The sequence below is a fragment of the Microtus oregoni genome, unplaced genomic scaffold (genome assembly GCF_018167655.1).
Source record: "Microtus oregoni isolate MIOR12 unplaced genomic scaffold, Mior012 000006F_ref0000085, whole genome shotgun sequence".
Taxonomy (NCBI): Eukaryota; Metazoa; Chordata; class Mammalia; order Rodentia; family Cricetidae; genus Microtus; species Microtus oregoni.
The window spans coordinates 43,598,303-43,616,855 of NW_024543065.1; the positions used below are offsets into that span (position 1 = coordinate 43,598,303).

An 18,553-nucleotide genomic window follows, 5' to 3' on the forward strand; every position below is an offset into this window, starting at 1 on the left:
GCGCTGGAAACCTTCGGAAAGAGCCGAAGGTCTGGACGGTTAGGATTGTTGGAAGTGACCGACTGCTTGGACAGTGCCAGCGAGGGGTGGGACGAGTCTCGAGGAAGCGAGAGACTGAGACGGTTTGAGTTGTAGGAAAAACCCGGACCTTTACAGGGTGCTGGCGTAGGGGAACGCGAGGACCCACGGAATCCTCCGGACGTTGAGACGCTTGTCTCTGAAAAGTTACCGAAACTTGGGCAGCCTGCAAAATTCTCGCATTGGGTGGTTTCGAGGGTAGCAGTCGCCTCCTGCAGACTTCTCGTCTACAGTCCGAGAATAGCCGACTGGCTTCGGAGCCCGGCTCGGGGCAGTTCGCGGGGGGAGGGTGGGGCGGGCGGGACGAGGGGGTGGAGTCAGGGTGGGGCGGGGCTTGGGGGCTTGATTAGGTAGACGACTGAGTGCCGGCGGGGGCCGGAAGTAGCCGAAGCCAGCGGCGGAAGTAGCCGGAGCGGGCGGGCGGCAAGGCGAGGCGAGAGCTGCACAGGGCCCTACGCGGCCGCGTAAGCATGTCGGACTTCGACGAGTTCGAGCGGCAGCTCAACGAGAATAAACAAGGTGAGGGTCCCGGGGCTGTGGGGTGGCGTCTTGCTTCGTTCCGTGCCCCTCGCCATTTCTCCCTCTTGTTCCCTCCCTGGGGCCGCATGATTCTCCAACACCCCCCCTCCGTCCGTGCCGCGCGCGCCTCGCTCACGTGACCTCCCCTTCTCCGAGCCGAGGGAAGGGGCCGCGGCTTAGGGCGCGTGCGCGCAGCAATATCCCGCGCCCACGTGGTCCCAGCTGAGAAGGCGCGTTGCGTCGCGTTGGCGCGTTGAGAGCGCGCCGGATTTTTCTATGTGAGGTTTTTTTTAATCTTTAAAATTTTCTCATTTATTTGAGAAAGAGATAAAATTAGGTCTCCTAATCCAGTCTTTTTCCTCTTGCTACCTTTGCACTTCCGCTTCCGGTCGGGCGTACTTTTCCTTTCTCCACGCCCCCTTTGTTTCCAAAATGGCGGTGGTCAACCCCCCCTTCTTTCCTTCACGTGGACTGGCGCTGCAATCTCCCGGTGCTTGCAGGTTACTTGCCTGTTCATATTTTTTCGATGTCTCCAGAACCCTTCCTCCAGAGTATTTCTTTCCCAGCCGGTACACGGCCCTTTAGGTATAAATGTGTCCTACACCTGTTTGCCCGCCAAAGGGGGAAGCCTCTGCATTCTTTGTGCCCCTTACATACATAAATCATGTATGCCTTGGGGTTTTTGGCGGCCGACAATTTCTGTGTCTTCCATATACCTGATTTTAGACAACCCCAAAGTCCTGTATGATTCCAGACTCGTGCACTTAGACCCAGGCTCACTGTGGGGATAAAATAGTCAACACAAAGGGAAAAAGGGAGCTGGCTCATTGGCCTTAATGTGTTAGTGGAGGCAGCTACTCAAAGGTGGTAGGGTCCTATACTAGGAATTCGGACTAGAAAGAAAGGCAGGCGATGTCGATGCTGAGTTTAGGGATTCCGAGGAAAGAGATGAGTTGGAAGACATCCCTACAACCTTTTCCCATTTTGGTTTGAGACTGAAGAAGGGCTTGAGTTTCTTGAGGATCGGGGCTTAAGCTGTCTCGTGTTCCTGGTTGGAGTTCGCAGACAGGATGAGACAGTCAGAAGTCTTTGAATTGTGCTAGAATTGAGAGGAGAGTACCTGAAACATTGCATGTGGAGGAAGTAATTTTCCTGAGTGCCGTGGTGTGTTTTCTTTGAGTAAGTGTACAGCTTAGGAGTGTGCCTGAGTTCAAATACCTGCATTGCTGTTGGTCGGGATGATGTTCTAATACCTTTGTATCTCACCTGTTTGCAGTCACTGCTTACTGGTTTTGAGATTAGTAATGGTGGTACACGTTGGTTACAGTTGTAATTAAACTCAGAACTTACCAAGTGTAAAGGCAGGGCAATTTGCTAAGAACAAATCCCCCCCCCCCCCCCCCCTGCAAGGCTTCTCTGAGTAGTCCTGGCTGTCCTTGAACTCTCTCAGTAGGCTGTGCTACTGCGGCCTAGCTCTCAATAGTTTCCTAAGTGAGTCATTTGTAACAGACTTCTGAGGACAAAATAATTTCTTGTTTGGGCAGGAAGTTGAGGCTTATAAAGTTTTTATTTTTCTCTTAAAAAAGAAGGCTCTAGGCATTATTTTAGTTGAAAGCTAGAGCTGAGATGAAGTGAGCAATGTGTATATGTAGTATGTGGCTTGGATTACGCATACACTGTTTAATTAGCTGTCTTTGCTATTGTGAAGAAAGGTAGGCTGGTGTAGGAGAGAGGGAATGGTGGGGAAGGTGGACGCCCATTGTTCCTCCCATAATACCTCTTGAGTGCTGTAGATGTGACCTTCATTCAAGGAAGGGAGACCTGGATGTTAAAGATAGTTCCTACTTTTATTTAGAGCTCTGATTGCAAAGCCGGTTCCACTGTGCTCCAAGTGGAGTTGCTTTAGCTGGTTTTAGAGGCTGTGGTTGGATGGGTTGTATTCCAGAATGTCCCTGTTGGTGTTGGAAACAGGGCCTGAGAACAGGCACTTAAGGGTTGGTTGGTGGAGCTGTGTACATAAGACAACTGTAGTATAGCATTTTGAGCAAATGAAGTTCCATTTTCTTAGCTGTCCAGCTTCATTATGTGGAAGGTTCTTGCCTTTCTGGAATGCTGGAAGAAAGTTCTACCACCTTGTCACCCTGCTTGTGTGTATTTGTCTCTTACCTAGCCTTCCTATGTTTCTCAGCCTCAGCCCCTTTCCAGTTACCTAAGTCCAGTTTCCCTGTCCCAGGTACCCAATGTTGTCACTACTTCCTCTCTGGAGTTCTTGTGTTTGAGGCTTAGCAGTAGGAAAGATAGTTGGGATTTATTGGCTTTTTGAGACAGAGTTTCTCTGTAGCTTTGGGGCCAGTCCTGGAGAACTAGCTCTTGTAGACCAGGCTGGTCTACAGAGATTTGCCTGCCTCTGCCCCCCATGTGCTGGGATTAAAGGCATATGCCACCACTGCCCGGGGCCTCTAATTCTTGATTGTTGTTTTAGTCTTTGCACGTGTGAATGCAAATAATAAAATCATTTGTCATTGGTAGTTGTACTCAGATTCTGGAGAACTCTCGGTTCTGCCTGGTCCTCAAGAATACTGCCTGGTGCCTAATTTACTGGCATTACAATTGAGTTTGGGCGTCACAGTTTCCTAGCTGTTGGGCTTTGAGCAAGTCGTCAAATCTTTATTCTGACATACTTTTTCCAAAGCAATAGTGATAATTAAATGCAAATAAAGGTATTCTTCCGTCTGTAGATTCTGTTAGAAGCATCTCAAGATTGGTTATGTTTTCTTTCCTGGGTGCTTTCCTCAGTATTAGTAGCTTTGGAGTTAAAATATTTGATTTCAAATTTTCCTGCTTATTGCATCAGAAAAATGCATAATGCAACTGTGTGGTGAGTTAAAAATGTACTTTGATGTCCTTTTCATTGCTTTTTCCTGCTGCTAGAAGTCAGTACTTTAAGGATACACCTGTTACAGTTTTCAAGTATGTTTGGTTTTGAGACAGGGTCTCCCTTAACTTACTAGCCTCCAATTCTTTTTCTCTTTCTGTCTCAGCCTTCCATATGCTGGAAATATAAATGTGCCTCATTACTCCTGGCTCTCTGTGTGTTTGTGTGAGTGGGTGTGTAGGCTTGATGGTTGAAGTCAGTGGTACCTTGAAATTTAGGAAATACATTGAGGTGATTGGTCTAGCTTCTACCTTGAGGGGACAATCTCTAGAATTGGGGCTATATAGTAGTGTTTTTTGTAGGTCTAGTAGGCCTGGAACTCTATCAGGCTGACCTTGAAGTTGCAGAGATCCATCTGTCTGCCTTTGCCCTCTTAAGGTTCTGTAGTTTTTCTTGCAGTACTGTGTTCTGTTAATATCCAAGGTCTCTGAGGCCAAGAGGCTAAGGAAGCAGAATAGATATTAGGGAAGACACGAGTCCTTATCTAGCCCATCCTTCCTTTGGCTTGAAGCAGGGAGGGTCTGGTGGTTTGGGCTTCAAGTTTGGATGAGGCTGCTGCAGACCACCAGTTGAAGTACTGGAGGGGCATCTTTTCCTTACTTTCTGTACACTCAGAAAGAAGGCCCTTTTCAGAGGGTGCTTACTCTTGTATTATTCATCTGGTTGGGAAGGGATGGAGTTGAGTTTCCTCACTTCTTAGGGTTACTAGATCCTGCCTGGCACCTGACCCTTGGGCCTGATGGTGGGACTGTGGGTGCCAGCTGGTTGCAGAGGATTTTCCTGAGGGGTTGCTGAGTTTCTTCAGGAAAACATCATTGGGTCTCTTGATTCCCCAGCCTCTAGCCCTGCCCCTCTCAGGGACGACCCTGGGGTCAGGCCCCTCAGCCCTCGAGGGGGACCAGGAGCCAGCCTCCTCTGTCTTCTCTGGCTCCTCAGCTCCTCTTGAGCATCTTCAGGTATCTTACACCCCGGGGGCATTTCCAGGCTCTGTCCCCTTGGTCCCTTCAGAGTCCTTTGGGACTCAGGTGTGGACCCAGGAAACCTGTTGTCTCCCTCCATTAAATCCCTTCCCTGGGGGCGGGGGCTCCCGGGTCCTGGCATAGTCACCAGCACGCAGGGTGGGCTGGGCCTGCACATTCTCCTCATTCATCCCATCTCTTCTCACACTTGTCCAGAACGGGACAAGGAGAACCGCCATCGGAAGCGTAGCCACAGCCGCTCCAGAAGCCGGGACCGGAAGCGCAGGAGCCGGAGCCGAGATCGGCGTAACCGGGACCAGCGCAGTGCCTCCCGAGACAGACGAAGGCGAAGGTACTAGAACTTTGGGATCTCTGGCTGGGCTCCTATAAGCCTGGGTTTACATGACTGTTCTCTGTATGGGTGCTGTTTGGTCTGCCTTGAACTTGGTTTTTCCTATTTCTGTTTTTTTTCCCCCAGTTTCTCTTTTGGCAGTACCAGTGGGTTGCTGGGGCCAATAGTTCCTGGGGACAGGGAACAGTTTTGGGTCTCTCTCTCTCTCTTTTTCTCTCTCCCAAATACTGTTCTTGTCTTGTCTTTGAGGGCACAATTGTATTTTCTTGCTCTGGTTCTATTTGGGGCTGTCTTGGAGAGCACTTGTCCTGTTTCCTCCACTTCCTAGGAGTTCTGGAGTAGGACAGTATCTGAGGCCTGGGCTTTAATTTCCAGCTCAGGGTTGTTGGTCTAGTTATTCAGTCTCATCTTGCCTTCTGGGTTCCCCTCATTCTCTCTGTTCCTCTTAGGTAAGGAAGTGTGGGATATCTAAAGAGTCTCCTTCCTCATCTTAGTTTCTCCATAAAATGGCCTAGTTTCTTCTTGCTACTTCTCCTTACTTACTCTTTGCTGGGAGTAGTAGGATTGGGGGGTGGTTGGCAGGGCTGAGGAGGCCTGCATGCTACTTGCTCTCCTCGGTCCTGCCTCAGTCCTGGGATTCAGTGACATTGGGCGGGGTGTATTTTGTGGGGAAGACAAAGGTCCCCGGTCACTCCTCCCCATACCTTTCCCTCCCACCCCCCAGCAAACCTTTGACCAGAGGCGCTAAAGAGGAGCACGGTGGATTGATGTGAGCTTCTCTTCCTGCCCCTTCTACCCCATGTCCACTCCCTTCTTCCTCACCTGTGCATCTTGCCTGCCTTGTATCCCACCCTGGCCCGAGCACTGGGGAAGAGTCTTCATCTGCCAGTGTCCCTCCCTAGGCCCAGGCCCAGCTCTCCCTCTTGGAGAGAGTGGAGCTTGTGTGGGAGGGTGTGGAGGGCTGGGGGGTGCTCCTGGCAGGGTCTTGCAGACCCAGTGTTGGTCAGACTGAGGTTACCCTGCCCCACTTTCCCTTCCCCCTTCCCCAGTCGTTCCCCTCGCCATGAGAAGAAGAAGAAGGTGCGTAAATACTGGGACGTGCCACCACCTGGCTTTGAGCACATCACCCCAATGCAGTACAAGGCCATGCAAGGTAGGTTCCTCCCCTCCTCCATGGGCTGTTGTAGAGGTTAAAATTGGGACATCTCTTCCACAGGTTGTATGTGTGCATTGGTGAGACTGAAGGAGCTTACCCAAGGGCTTCTGGCACCTGCTCAGGGTAGCCATGATGGAAGAGGGAATTAAGTCTTCTTTACCAACCAGGCCCTTAGGAAACCAGACTTCTTATCTTGGGCCCTGCTGCTGACTTGGGTTGACTGATTGAAGAGCTTCTCAATGAAGTGGGTTAGAGAGTGGGTGGGTGGGGTCAGTGTATGCTGAGTGATCCTGGTTTTAGGGCTGCTCTAATGGGGTTTTACTGTTTACACCCATCCTGAAGCTGCGGGTCAGATTCCAGCCACTGCCCTTCTCCCCACTATGACTCCTGATGGTCTGGCTGTGACCCCAACGCCCGTGCCTGTTGTTGGGAGCCAGATGACCAGACAGGCCAGACGCCTCTACGTGGGCAACATCCCATTTGGCATCACTGAGGTACTGCCCTCTTCCTGCCCCTGCCCTCTCCCCTGTTCCCCTACCCTGTTCCACCCTCCCTCCATTCCCTTTCCCCAACCTGCACGGGTCAGACTCTGTTCCTGCAAGACCCCCCGGCCCCCTCCCAGACGGACGGATGGAGTTGAGCCAGCCAGGGGCCGGGCTGGGGGTGGCCCCTCCCTCCCTCCTCTTCCCCCTCTCCCGTCTCCCTTTCCCCAACCTCCTCCCACAACCCAGGGATCAAACACACACATAACGTACCTACCTACATATTATACCTACGTGTTGGAGAGAGACAGAGAGGGAGACTCGACACACATACACACAGACGCACGTCCCTGCAGTTTTTCTGACATGCTCTCCTTTTCTGCCGTCTATCCACATCCTTTCCCCCCACATCCCTCCCATGGTCGCTGTTCTTTTATTTTTGATAGCCCTGACCTCCCCCACCTTCCCCACCGCTCCTCTCCCCCATCCCTCTCCCCCACCCCTTCCCGTGGCACCCCTGAGAATCCCGAGATCAAAGAGTTGTTTCCATTTCTCTTTAAAGTGAAATATTGTGGGGCTGAGATCCCTCGTAGCAACAAAAAGTTTGCTACCATCGTCGAAGGCAAGTAAGGTCCATTCTGACTTTCTCAACCTGCACTTTGCTACATTTGATAAACCAGCCCCCGGACTCCAGGGCCAGATCCCTCCACATCACTCTTTTCTCCTCCCCTCCCGCCCCACCCCTTCCTCCCCTGCTCCTCCATTCCTCCCCACCCCTGCACTCTGCTCCTTGCTCTGCCTTTCTCTGGGCTCCCTTCCTGTCCATATGCTTGTCTGTCTTTCTCTTCTTGCCTGTTGGTTCTCCTGCCTTCCCCTGCCTTGTCTGCACCTGATGTTTCTTCCTTGTGTCATCCTCATGTATTTCTTTCTCTTGCTGTCATGTGTTCTTTCCATCTTTTCTTGAATAACTTTCCTCCTAATTTTTTGGACTCCATGGCTCATCCACTCATGCCTGTCCTGTCTGGCCCGTTTGCTTCTGTCTCCTGTCCTTTGGTATTGCTTCCTCTCTGTTTTCTCATTTTCCTCCTGCATTTGTTCCTACTATTGACCTCTATACCCCTGACCCATATTCCACTGTCCCTTTCCCTCCCCCTTCTCCCTCCCCTCATTCCTCTCCCCTTACCCCCAAACCCCTCTGTGTCTCCCTCTCTCACCCTTCCCCTCCTCTCTCCACCTCCCTCCCCGCCCTCCCCTGTCTCCTATTCCCTCTGCAGGAAGCTATGATGGACTTCTTCAACGCCCAGATGCGCTTGGGGGGATTGACTCAGGCCCCTGGCAACCCAGTCTTGGCTGTGCAGATTAATCAAGACAAGAATTTTGCCTTTTTGGAGGTGAGCTTTCCAGTGATGGAGTAAGGGATAGTGGGGCTTGTCTGTACTGCCCACTCTGACTGCTTTCTTCTCTGCATCCCAGTTTGCATTTGGTTGCTGTAGAAGCTCTGCAGTCCCCATCCTGCCGCATACCTTCTATCTTCTCTCTTGCCTGGGAGGCCTTTTTGGGTTCTGCTTGCTTTGTTGGTTTCTGTAGACTGTTTTGGCTCAGTCCACTCTGCTTAGGCTACATTGACACTGCAGAGCACATCTTTTTCTGTTTTGGACTTAGGTTGAAGCAGTTTACTCCAGATGTTTATAAGTCTCATTTCAAAGCAGTTACTCTCTTACTGTCTCTAAAGACCTAGCTTTCAACTCTTGGGCCATACCCAGGAAACAGTGGATGTGCTGAAGTGATCTAATCTGCTGAGGTGTTTGAGGGCTCCTTCTCAGTCTGCACTTGCCCATCAGAATCTGCTTTATTTGAACTGTTGGAGACTTCAGCTTAAATGTCATTTCATCAGAAAGCCTGGGCTGTCATTGCCACTAACTCAGTTGACTGAATGTCCTAATGCTGACTTCTTTCAGCAGTTGGTGTCTTTCTAGCTTTGTCTGTCAGAGCTTATGATTGTGTGCTTGCTTTCATATCTGTTGGATGCCAAGATATTTGCTTTCTAGAATATGAGCTTTTAGGGACAATCTTGTGGCTGTTCTTCCATTGGCCAGTCCAGGATTTGGTACATGATACTTGTTTAAACAAGTGGGAGGAAAGTTACAGTGTTGGGGGTTGGGGAGTAGTTTAATCTAGTCCCTGCCTACCCCTTAATTCTACCGTTCTTTTTCCTTCAGTTCCGCTCAGTGGATGAAACGACCCAGGCCATGGCCTTTGATGGCATCATCTTCCAGGGCCAGTCATTGAAGATTCGAAGGCCTCATGACTATCAGCCACTGCCTGGCATGTCAGAGAACCCCTCTGTTTATGTGCCTGGTGAGTGGGAATTTGTTGATGGTGGTGGGGTGGGCTCACTATTCCCTGAACTTAGATTCCTCTCTTTAGCCTATAGCTAGGGTTGCTCAGGAGATTGTCGTGTGTACTTTGGACCCTATGGGTAGTCTTCCAGCTTAGCAGGTGTTCTGGGACTCTGAGGTGATGAGCTGTGATCTGAGAATGCACAGTTTGTAAATATCAGCCAAGTACAGACCAGAGGTGTTGGAATGTGTGGTGCTTGCAGTCTGTTCCTGCCTTGGTTCCTTGGTCCTGGAATTTCAGGGCTTGGTGTGTATGTCTGTATCTACAGGTACATATTAACAGACCTCTGCACAGTCCTGGTGTTTAGACCTAGTATGTCAGTGCTTACTGACTCCATGTCTCTGTCTGGCATGTGCTCTGGGCTGTTTCCTGTAGTTGTGTTTACTATCACCTCTTATAGTAGGTCACAATAGATCTTCGGTTTGAAACCTACAGATAGGGTCATAGAAAAGTAGGTCATTGAAAAAATAGATTTTGAACATTCTGCATTAATCTTTCAAAGTTTAAAAGGCTCTATGTGTATGTCATCCTGCAGGCTGTAGTTTGCTGAGCTAGCATTTGGCAGACTAGATGGGATATAAGAAGAGAGATGTAGGCCGTTTGCTCTGCTAGACTGCAGGAATCAGTTATAGTGTTGGGGTTCTAGCTAAGTAAGTGATGCCCAGGACGGAGACTGATTGGAACTTTTAGAATGTGGGGTCTTGCTGTTTGATGCTCAGAATTGGAGGATGCCCATCAAGGCCAAGTCTCCCCTTCACTTTAGGGCAGGGAAGTGTTCCTGTCAGTGGAGGACTTGCCCCTCTTTCTATACCTAGGTCTAAAACTAACAAACATGCTCCTCGGTGTACTGCTTGAAGATTCACTGTGGTCCTGGGGATTGAACCCAAGGTCTTGTGCTTGATTGGGAAGCATTCTCTCTGACCTGAATCCTTTACCCCCTTCAAGTTTTTTTCTTGAGACAGGGTCTCACTAAGTTTGCCTAGACAGGCCTGGAGTTTGGGAGCTTCCTACCCCTAGCTGCCTGAGTAATTGGTCTGTGTCACTAGGTTCAGCTTTCTCAACGACTGTGGCATATCTCTCAGATGAAGCTATACAACATCTTGTTTCTACCTCTTGCCACTAAATTCACTCTTTGGATTGGCCTTTAATTACATAGGCATCCACTTGCTGGTTTTACTGTGTAGTATGCAGGTGCTGGCTGTCTCTGGATCTTCTGTTAGCCTTCTGTCAGCATATGTTAAATAAGTAGTCTGCCAACTGGATGAGTTATCCTCAACCTTTTCCTAGTATTTTGAGGCAGGGTTTTTGAGTTGCCCAGGGAGAGCTTGAACTATTGGCTCTTCTGCATCGGCCTCCTGTGTAGTTGCGATTATAGTCTTGTACCAGGAGGCCTGGCTATAGAGTTTTCTGTATATGGTCTAACTGGGTATCCCAGACTTGTTTCCCAAATTGACTCCTTGTCCTCCAGTGTTGGGATCACAAGCATGTGCCATACAACACCTTCCCTGTTGAGTGTTAGTCATAGTTTGACATGGCATCATCTGTAGAAGGTGGAGGAGGAAAGCTAGGAATTATGCTTATCTTTTTTTTTTGTTCATGGTTGTAAAATTCATAGGTATCCTGGGCTGCACAGGTTGGCCCTGGAGTCTCTGCTCAGCTTTTCTCTGTATTCTCCATGTTAACCTTTCTGCTGAAACATGTAGATGCAGGCACAGTTGCTTTGGGTCACACTGCTAAGTGGCAAGCCTCTTTCACAATGATTAAGCAATAGGAAGATGAGTCTTTCTCTTTGGGATGTGCCTACCTGAAGAGGCTTGGCTTTCCAGCTAGCTGTGCCTGTTATTTGGCACATCATTACCACTCTGGAGAAGGCAGCAGCAAGTGGAATTCTGCCTTTAACGTCCTCTATCTTCTGAACTTCAAAGGAGAACAAATGTTACTACATAGACTAAAGAGGAAAATATTTGATGAAATCTAATAAACATCTTGATCATTGATTAAAAAACAGTGTGTAAATTGGAAGGCTGACTTCACCCCCTAGTGAGAGTGTGTGCGCTGTTAACTAGATTGCTATAACCTGGAGTGGAAGCCTGGCTGCATTTCCACAGAAGTGAAGCTCTTCTTGATCACCAGTGTTGGCACCTTGTGTCCTTTGGATTAGGGGTTAAGTGGCTTAGAATGCTGTTTATGTGTGCTGTGTAGTGTGGTGTTCTTCCTATTTCTGCAGGTGTAGAATTGAACACAGGGTACCTTGTTTGGGTCCTACCTTGGGCTGCTTCTGAGATACGGCACAGTGATTACCAGATTGATTGGACTTGGTCCAGCTGCTGCTGTAACCTGCCTTACTGCTCACTTGTGTGTGTGAGGGAACCAAGCCTGCCGAGCTGCCTTTGAAAGGCACTGTTGAGTTGGGCTCTAGAAGTCACCTTTTCCTACTTCTAGGACTTCTCTTTTTGTATTATAGCTGGAAATATTTACACCTACTGAAGTAGATTTTTTTCTAATTTCATTTTATGTGTATGAGTGTTTTTGCCTGCATACGTGCCTGTGTACCATATGCATGCCTGGTGTCCAAGGACGTCAGAAGAGATAGTTGGATTCCTGGAACTGGAGTTAAGGATGGTTGTGAGCCATAACATGGGTATTGGGGAGCTGAACCCAGGTCCATTGCAAGGGCAACAAGCGTTCTTAACTGTTGACCCATCTCTCCAGTCCCAGATGGTAGATTTTTAAAGTAGTTGTTCCTGGCCTATGGCAGCACTGAATATGACCGGGCTCTCAATGCTTCTGCTTGTCACGGTGCCCTTGAACTAGGTCTTTTGTGGTCTATATGACTCTACTACTGGGGTACGGCTCTGGTGGTTAGAAGTATTTGGATTGATGTCTGCAGTTTTCTGGGACTAAAGAGTTATAGTAGGGCCAGTGATAGCCTGGAAGATGGGTAGGACACAGTGGCTGAGGTTCTAGGGTAGCCTTGAATATCTTACCTCATGCTCTTATAGATTAGGAGGGACCGCCACACTTAGTATGGGGGCCAGCTGGAAAAGGAGACTATGTAGCGAGACTTTTGAGCTCTGAGGAGTCAGGCTGGATTGGTGCAGGGCCGGATGATGTCTTAAGTGATAATATTGGTGAAGCTTGCATGGTGAACTGTCTGGCCAACACTTATCCACATGGGTCCAGAGTTGAGTAGAGAAAGCAAGCAAAATTCCCTCTAGTCATCACTGATGTGGCCGCAAACACTGAGATTCTCAGCAGCCTTCCAGCTCCTTGTCACACTACCTCAGTAACAGGCCACTCCTCACTGAATGAGATGTCTCTGGGTGTTTGTCAGATATTAGGGGATCTTTTATGTTCAGGTGTTGCTGTTCTATGCTCATGTATTTGTCAGAATATAGGGGTGTGTGTAGGAAGTGTGTATACTGTGGCTTCCTCCCACCTCTATTAGGTATCTCAGGTAGGATGGGACTTGGAAAGGGACTCAGATTTTTTTTTTGAGATGGCTTCCTTCCTGCCTTAGCCTTCCAAGTGCTTATAGACAAGCATGTATGTCACCACTTCCAGCTTTCTCCTTGCATGTTGGGAAATGACTGTATTGGAATTGAAGTCTTTATATACATTTTGTTTTTAGGTGTTGTGTCCACTGTAGTTCCAGACTCTGCCCACAAACTGTTCATCGGGGGCTTGCCCAACTACCTGAATGATGACCAGGTAAATCCTCTGCCCCCTTGCTAGCCACCCATCTCAGCCTGACCAAACCTTGATGGATTGTTGGCCTCTTGCAGGTGAAAGAATTGCTGACATCCTTTGGGCCTCTGAAGGCCTTCAACTTGGTCAAGGATAGTGCCACAGGGCTCTCCAAGGGCTATGCCTTCTGTGAGTACGTGGACATCAACGTCACAGATCAGGTGAGCTCTGGGTGCCTAGCTGCTTGCTCCATTTGCCCTTCTTGACTTTGCTGTTTCCAAGCCTAGGTCTCCTCCTTAGGCTAGGGTGGGAGGTGGTTAGCCTGAAGCAAGGCCTTGTGGGGGCTCATTCCTTTTCCCTTGGTTTTGCCTCCTTCCAAACTAAATGCCCTTTGCCTTCCATTCTTTCCCCACCAATGCCTGGTTCTTTGGGGGAAGTGCTGGGTTCCCTGGTTCCTGACCTGTGCCTCTCCCGCACCCCTTCCACCCTTCGTCCTCTGATCATAGGCCATTGCGGGGCTGAATGGGATGCAGCTAGGGGACAAGAAGCTGCTTGTCCAGAGGGCGAGTGTGGGAGCCAAGAATGCCACGCTGGTGAGCCTCCCGGCACGTCATCTTCCATTGGCTAGAGGGACCCTGGGGGTGGGAAGGGTTGGATGGGAAGGTTGTCTTAAGTTCTGCCCCAGTTTTCATGGGAGGGGATTTGGGCAGTTGGGCAATGGGTTCATAAGTGTCTTAGTAAAGGAATGGTTCCCCTTAGTTGGATGTGAGAGGCACAGGCTTGAATGGTGGGAGGCTAGTCTGAGCCATTTTGTGACATCTCTGTTTTCCCTGACCCATAGAGTACCATCAATCAGACACCTGTAACCCTTCAAGTGCCCGGCCTGATGAGCTCTCAGGTGCAGATGGGCGGTCACCCGACTGAGGTCCTGTGCCTCATGAACATGGTGCTGCCTGAAGAGCTGTTGGACGATGAGGAGTACGAGGAGATTGTGGAGGATGTGCGAGACGAGTGCAGCAAGTATGGGCTGGTCAAGTCCATTGAGATTCCCCGGCCCGTGGATGGCGTCGAGGTGCCTGGCTGTGGAAAGGTCAGGGTGCTCTCTTTGTTTTGTGTACCACCCTTAGCACCCTCTTCATCCCTCAGCATCCGTCTAGCTCTGGCCAGGGGTGATGCAGGAGAGTGAGTGCAAGGCCTTCTGGAAACTTAGGGCCTATAGGCGAGAATTTGGTGTCTATGTTAATGTAACTTAGTTCAAAATCTATTTTTACTGTTCCTTGTGGGATACTTTTTTTTCCCCTTTTGGTTTTTCTTTTTTAAAGATTTTTATTTATTAATTATGTATACAGCATTTTCCCTACATATATGCTGCAGACCAGAAGAGGGCACCAGATCTCATTACAGATGGTTGTGAGCCACCATGTGGTTGCTGGGAATTGAACTCAGGACCTCTGGAAAGCAGTCAGTGCTCTTAACCTCTGAGCCATCTCTCCAGCCCCCTTGTGGGATACTTTTGCAAGTAGCTGAAGAGAAAGGGACTACCACATACAGTCATGTGTCTCATGTACCAGGTACTCCTTGAAGCTGCGTCTGTTATTCTCATTGGCTCCTGAACCTCTTCATAGGACGTGGCACAGAAGTGACAAGCCACACAGCTAGGCATCACATGCCTGTAATCTTGATTTCAGAGGCCTTATCCCCTGTGCATTGTGTTATGTTTATGTAAACTCTACATGTCCACTTTGGAAGGTGCTGCTGAGGGTTGAAGGCATTCTTACTCTACTATGTTTCTCCACAAACAGCTGGGGACACTGTTTTGCCAGGCAGTAACAGGAAGGGTGGGAACCAAAGTTGCCTGATTTCCTTTATTATTTTCTTTCTGGTGCTGGAGATGGGGTCCAGGACCACTCACATACTAGCTAGGCAAATAAGTGCTTTACTACTGAGTCATATCCACAGACCTACGTTCTGGTTTTAGATAGGTAGGAAGTAGTGTAAGTTTCAGTGAGATGAAGTTATCTTGCCAGGCAGTCTGTCCTAGGTGGAGGGACAGAAAGCAGAGACCTCAGATATGATTGCTGTGCATGTGTGTGGTTGGTAGGGTATATTCAAAGTAGGAGAGCTCCCACCCCAGACAGGGTTTCTATGTACCCATAACCGTCCTGGAACTTGCTCTAGACCGCTGCTGGCCTTGAACTCAAAAGTCCACTTGACTCTGCCTCCCAAGTGCTGGGATTAAAGGCACACATTAGCACTGCCAGACTAAAGTAGGGATTTGCTGTGTCCCTGTGGAGCTGATTGCTGTATGGCAGATGTGTGAATGAGTGAGAGGACAGGATGCTCAACCTTGGTATAGTCAAAAGGAGCATGAGGAGGGTTTTATGAGAGAAAAGACCAACTTTGCAGGAAGGACTAGGGAGGGCCTTACAAACTTGCTGAAGAAGCCTCAGGCTTCTAGAAGAGTAGGGCTTTTAAGGAGAGAGAAAAGCTAATGGGAAGGATGCTGGGTAACTTGATAAATGTATGGGAGGCATGAGTCAGGTGATTGGATTTATTGTATTAACCTGAGAGAAAGATAGTGATCTGCTTTAAAGGTATGGTCCTGTGTGATGTGTTTTTGTCAAGGACATACTGAGTATTCTGTAAGGTGATATCATCTAGTGATACTTAGTTGTTTGTATCTTCCATAAACTTGAAGTGGTGAAATTGCCCACTGACATTCTGAAACCATTGGTGTCCATAAGTGGTGTGTTGTTGGCTGTAATAGGTGATGAGAGCAATGGATGAGCTGGGGAGGCTTGATCCTTTAACTGCCCATATCTTGATGATTGGTATGGGTTTGTGGAGATGGAGAGGGAGAAAGCCAGGAAGCTGAGTGTCAAGTGAGGTGGAGGGCAACAGCCAGGTTTGGGCCAGCTACCTTTGAGTTTGCTTAGATGATACCCTGATAGAGACTGCTAGGAAGCAGTTAGCTGGATAGAAGGAAACTCCAAGAGGGTGAGGACGGATAGAAATGCTTGTGTGGGAATTTATAAGGGGGGGCTGAGCAGGTTTCCAGTGCACCCTGGGAATGCAACAGAGATGTGTGGGGTTGAGGTGGGGGTACAGGAGTCAAAAAGAAGACTGTATCTAAAAGCCTCCTTCCTACTTTGGTGCCATTATTTGATGTGATGCCACTATTGGTCCGATTTAGTCTGGCACCTGATGGAAGCCTGGTTTAAGTGGGGATTGGTAAATACAGGAGAAAGAGTGAATGAAGAGACTGGCTTCTTGAGCAGCTGTCTTTTTTTTTCCTTCATTTGATACAGGGTTTTGCCATGTTGCCTAAGCTGACTGACTTTGAACTCTCAGGCTTTGGCACTAGAAGCATACGTTACCATATCCATTGTTCTATTATTAATGGGTCTTTTCGGTGGTGGCGCATGCCTTTAATCCCAATACTCCGTAGGCAGAGACATGCGTATCTCTAGAGTTCGAGGCCAGCCTGGGCTACAGTGCGAGTTCCAGAACATTTAGGACTATTACACAGAGAAACCCTGTCTCAAAAAACCAGTAAAATAAAAAAAAAAAACAAAAATCTAAGACTGATGTGGATGTTTATAGTTATTTATCACCTAGCTCTAAGTTACCAATATTGTTGGGAGTGGTTTTGTTTCTGCTTTGAGATGGGGTCTTGTATAGCCCAGGCTGGCCTTGGGCCTGTTATCCTGCCTTAGCTTCCCTGGTGCTGGGATTGCAAGTGGGTATCCTTCCACCTGACTTATACAGTACTTAAAGCATGTCTCAGAGTTCATCTTAGAAATTTAACTGTATTTCTCAATTATTGACATTGTGGAATAGATAAGTATTCTGGGGTTTGGCCATCTACCAGTAGATGCCACACTCTTGGTGACAACAGACATTACTTTTTATCTTGGGACATGTTCTGTCCCTGGTTGAGAACCAGTGTTGTAACTAGATAACTTTAGTTTAAAACAAATAAACAAGCCAGGTGGTAGTGGTGTGTGCCTTTAATCACAGCACTCAGGAGGCAGAGGCAGGTGGATCTCTTGAGTTTGAGGCCAGCCTGGTCTACAAGAGCTAGTTCCAGGACAGGATCCAAAGCTACAGAGGAACCCTGTCTAAAAAAGGCCGAAGAATGCTGTTACTACTGCAAAACAATCATCATTCATTTCTTAGTATCTACCCAGGTTTTATTCTGTCTCCAGAATGTCTTCTTTCAATAAGGTCCAAACCCTAAATTTGGTTGCTGTTTGTTTGTTTCTTCTTTTAAACAGATTTTTAAAAGATTTATTTATTATATATACACTGTTCTGTCTGCATGTTTGCCTGTACGTCAGAAGAGGACATCAGATCTCATAGATGGTTGGTGAGCCACCATGTGGTTGCTGGGAATTGAACTCAGGACCTCTTGAACCATCTCTCCAGCCTTAAACAGATTTTTAACTCACTTATTTTTGTATTTGTGCAAACATGGGACAGCTTTCAGGAGAGGTGTTAGGCCCTTTCAGAATTGGTCGAGTTGTGTATATATAGCAAGCTTTTGGCCCCACCGAGTTTGTCCTATCAGTTTTATCTCATCTCCCCACCCCACTTCCTATTAAAGTCAAACTGATTGTTTGTTGAAGTAGGGCGGTAGAGTACTTCACTGTATTCATTTTCTGTAAGCAGGTAGTACCAGATCAGTGGCTTGAGTAGATGAAGGTTCAAGTGCTTTAATTCATGGGCTTGAATCCTAATTTTTGACCTTTCCTTATTCACTGTCTTTGGGGAGAGCATGGCTGTGGAATGTCTGCTAGAGAAGTGTCCCCTCTTCTCTGGGATCTTGCCTCTGGCCACCTGCCCATTGTACTCAGGTGACTCAGGTCTGCCTGTTCTCCATTCCTGTGATGTCTCTGTTCTTTGATGCCTTGGGTTTTGGAGAATGTTTGGATGAACATCCTTAAACTGAACTGAAAGTCTTTTCACAGTCTGTGGTGAGCATGGTCTCATTTCTTCTGCTCATTCTGGATTTAAATATGCTGACTAGTTGCTGGGAGCCAGCCTTGTTCACAGATCTGCCTCTTGTTCCTACAGATCTTTGTGGAGTTCACCTCTGTGTTTGACTGCCAGAAAGCCATGCAGGGCCTAACCGGCCGCAAGTTCGCCAACAGAGTGGTGGTCACAAAATACTGTGACCCTGACTCTTACCACCGCCGGGACTTCTGGTAGAGGTGGCTGGGGGAGGGTGGGGGCAGGGCTGGCTGGGGACTTTACCCCCACCTGTCCCCCCCTCCTTTCTCCCCTCTGAAGATGATGGGCAGAGGAGTGACAGCCGAATGACAGCCGGCAGCAACTGGAATGGCAGCAATTAGGGGGGTGGGGGGTGGGGGGGCTAGGGCAGGAAGGGGACTGGGCAAGTGCACACAGGCCCACATAGACACATGCACCCACACAGACACAGAGGGAAGGGGCAGGGATGGGGACTGTGTGCACAGCAGGGCGGGTAGGACCCCCACAGCCCCGTTCCAAACAGCCTCTTCTTATCCCTTACACCCTTTTCCTCGGCCCTTTCCCCATGGTAGGAACATAGCGTGTTTATATTTTATGGCCAAACTATTTTGAATTTTGTTGTCTGGCCCTCAGTGCCCTGCCCTCTCCCTTTGCAGGACCACAGCTCCCGTCCTCTGGCTTTTGGTCCTTGCAGTTCTCCACCCTGGTTTCTTAAGTAGTTGATTCTTTAGCCTTTTCCTGACCCCCAACCCGTTATCTCTGTCCCGCTCCTCCTCTCTGTGGCAGTTTCATATTTGCTAATAAGAATTTGCTCATTAAACATTTTGTTGTATTTTACTTTATGGAGCCCCTTCTGTGTCCAGTGTGTCTGCTCTTCTCTTTGGTCGTGGTTGTGGAGGGTGGCTCCCAGGGAGGGAGGCAGGCCTGAGGGCCTCTTGTGAGCCATCATGTAGGGCTCAGGTGGTAGCTTGAATGGTTTGCGCGATTCCACAG

General features: G+C 48.6%; 1 protein-coding gene across 2 annotated transcripts; it reads left to right on the top strand.

Annotated features, from left to right (window-relative positions):
* Nucleotides 1-423: 423 nt before the first annotated feature.
* On the top strand, nt 424-18,406 carry U2af2 (U2 small nuclear RNA auxiliary factor 2). 2 transcript variants are annotated; one of them, XM_041654286.1, is made up of 12 exons: nt 424-597; nt 4,708-4,843; nt 5,568-5,612; nt 5,893-5,996; nt 6,342-6,493; nt 7,756-7,872; nt 8,701-8,839; nt 12,513-12,592; nt 12,667-12,789; nt 13,075-13,173; nt 13,410-13,658; nt 17,645-18,406. In XM_041654286.1, exons 1-12 carry the CDS (start codon nt 549-551, stop codon nt 17,777-17,779), a joined length of 1,428 nt encoding a protein of 475 aa, XP_041510220.1. In that variant the 5' UTR covers nt 424-548; the 3' UTR covers nt 17,780-18,406. The 2 variants fall into 2 exon arrangements, with proteins under 2 accessions (XP_041510220.1, XP_041510221.1); XM_041654287.1 differs by having other exon boundaries at nt 13,075-13,161.
* The last annotated feature ends 147 nt before the right edge of the window (nt 18,407-18,553 follow it).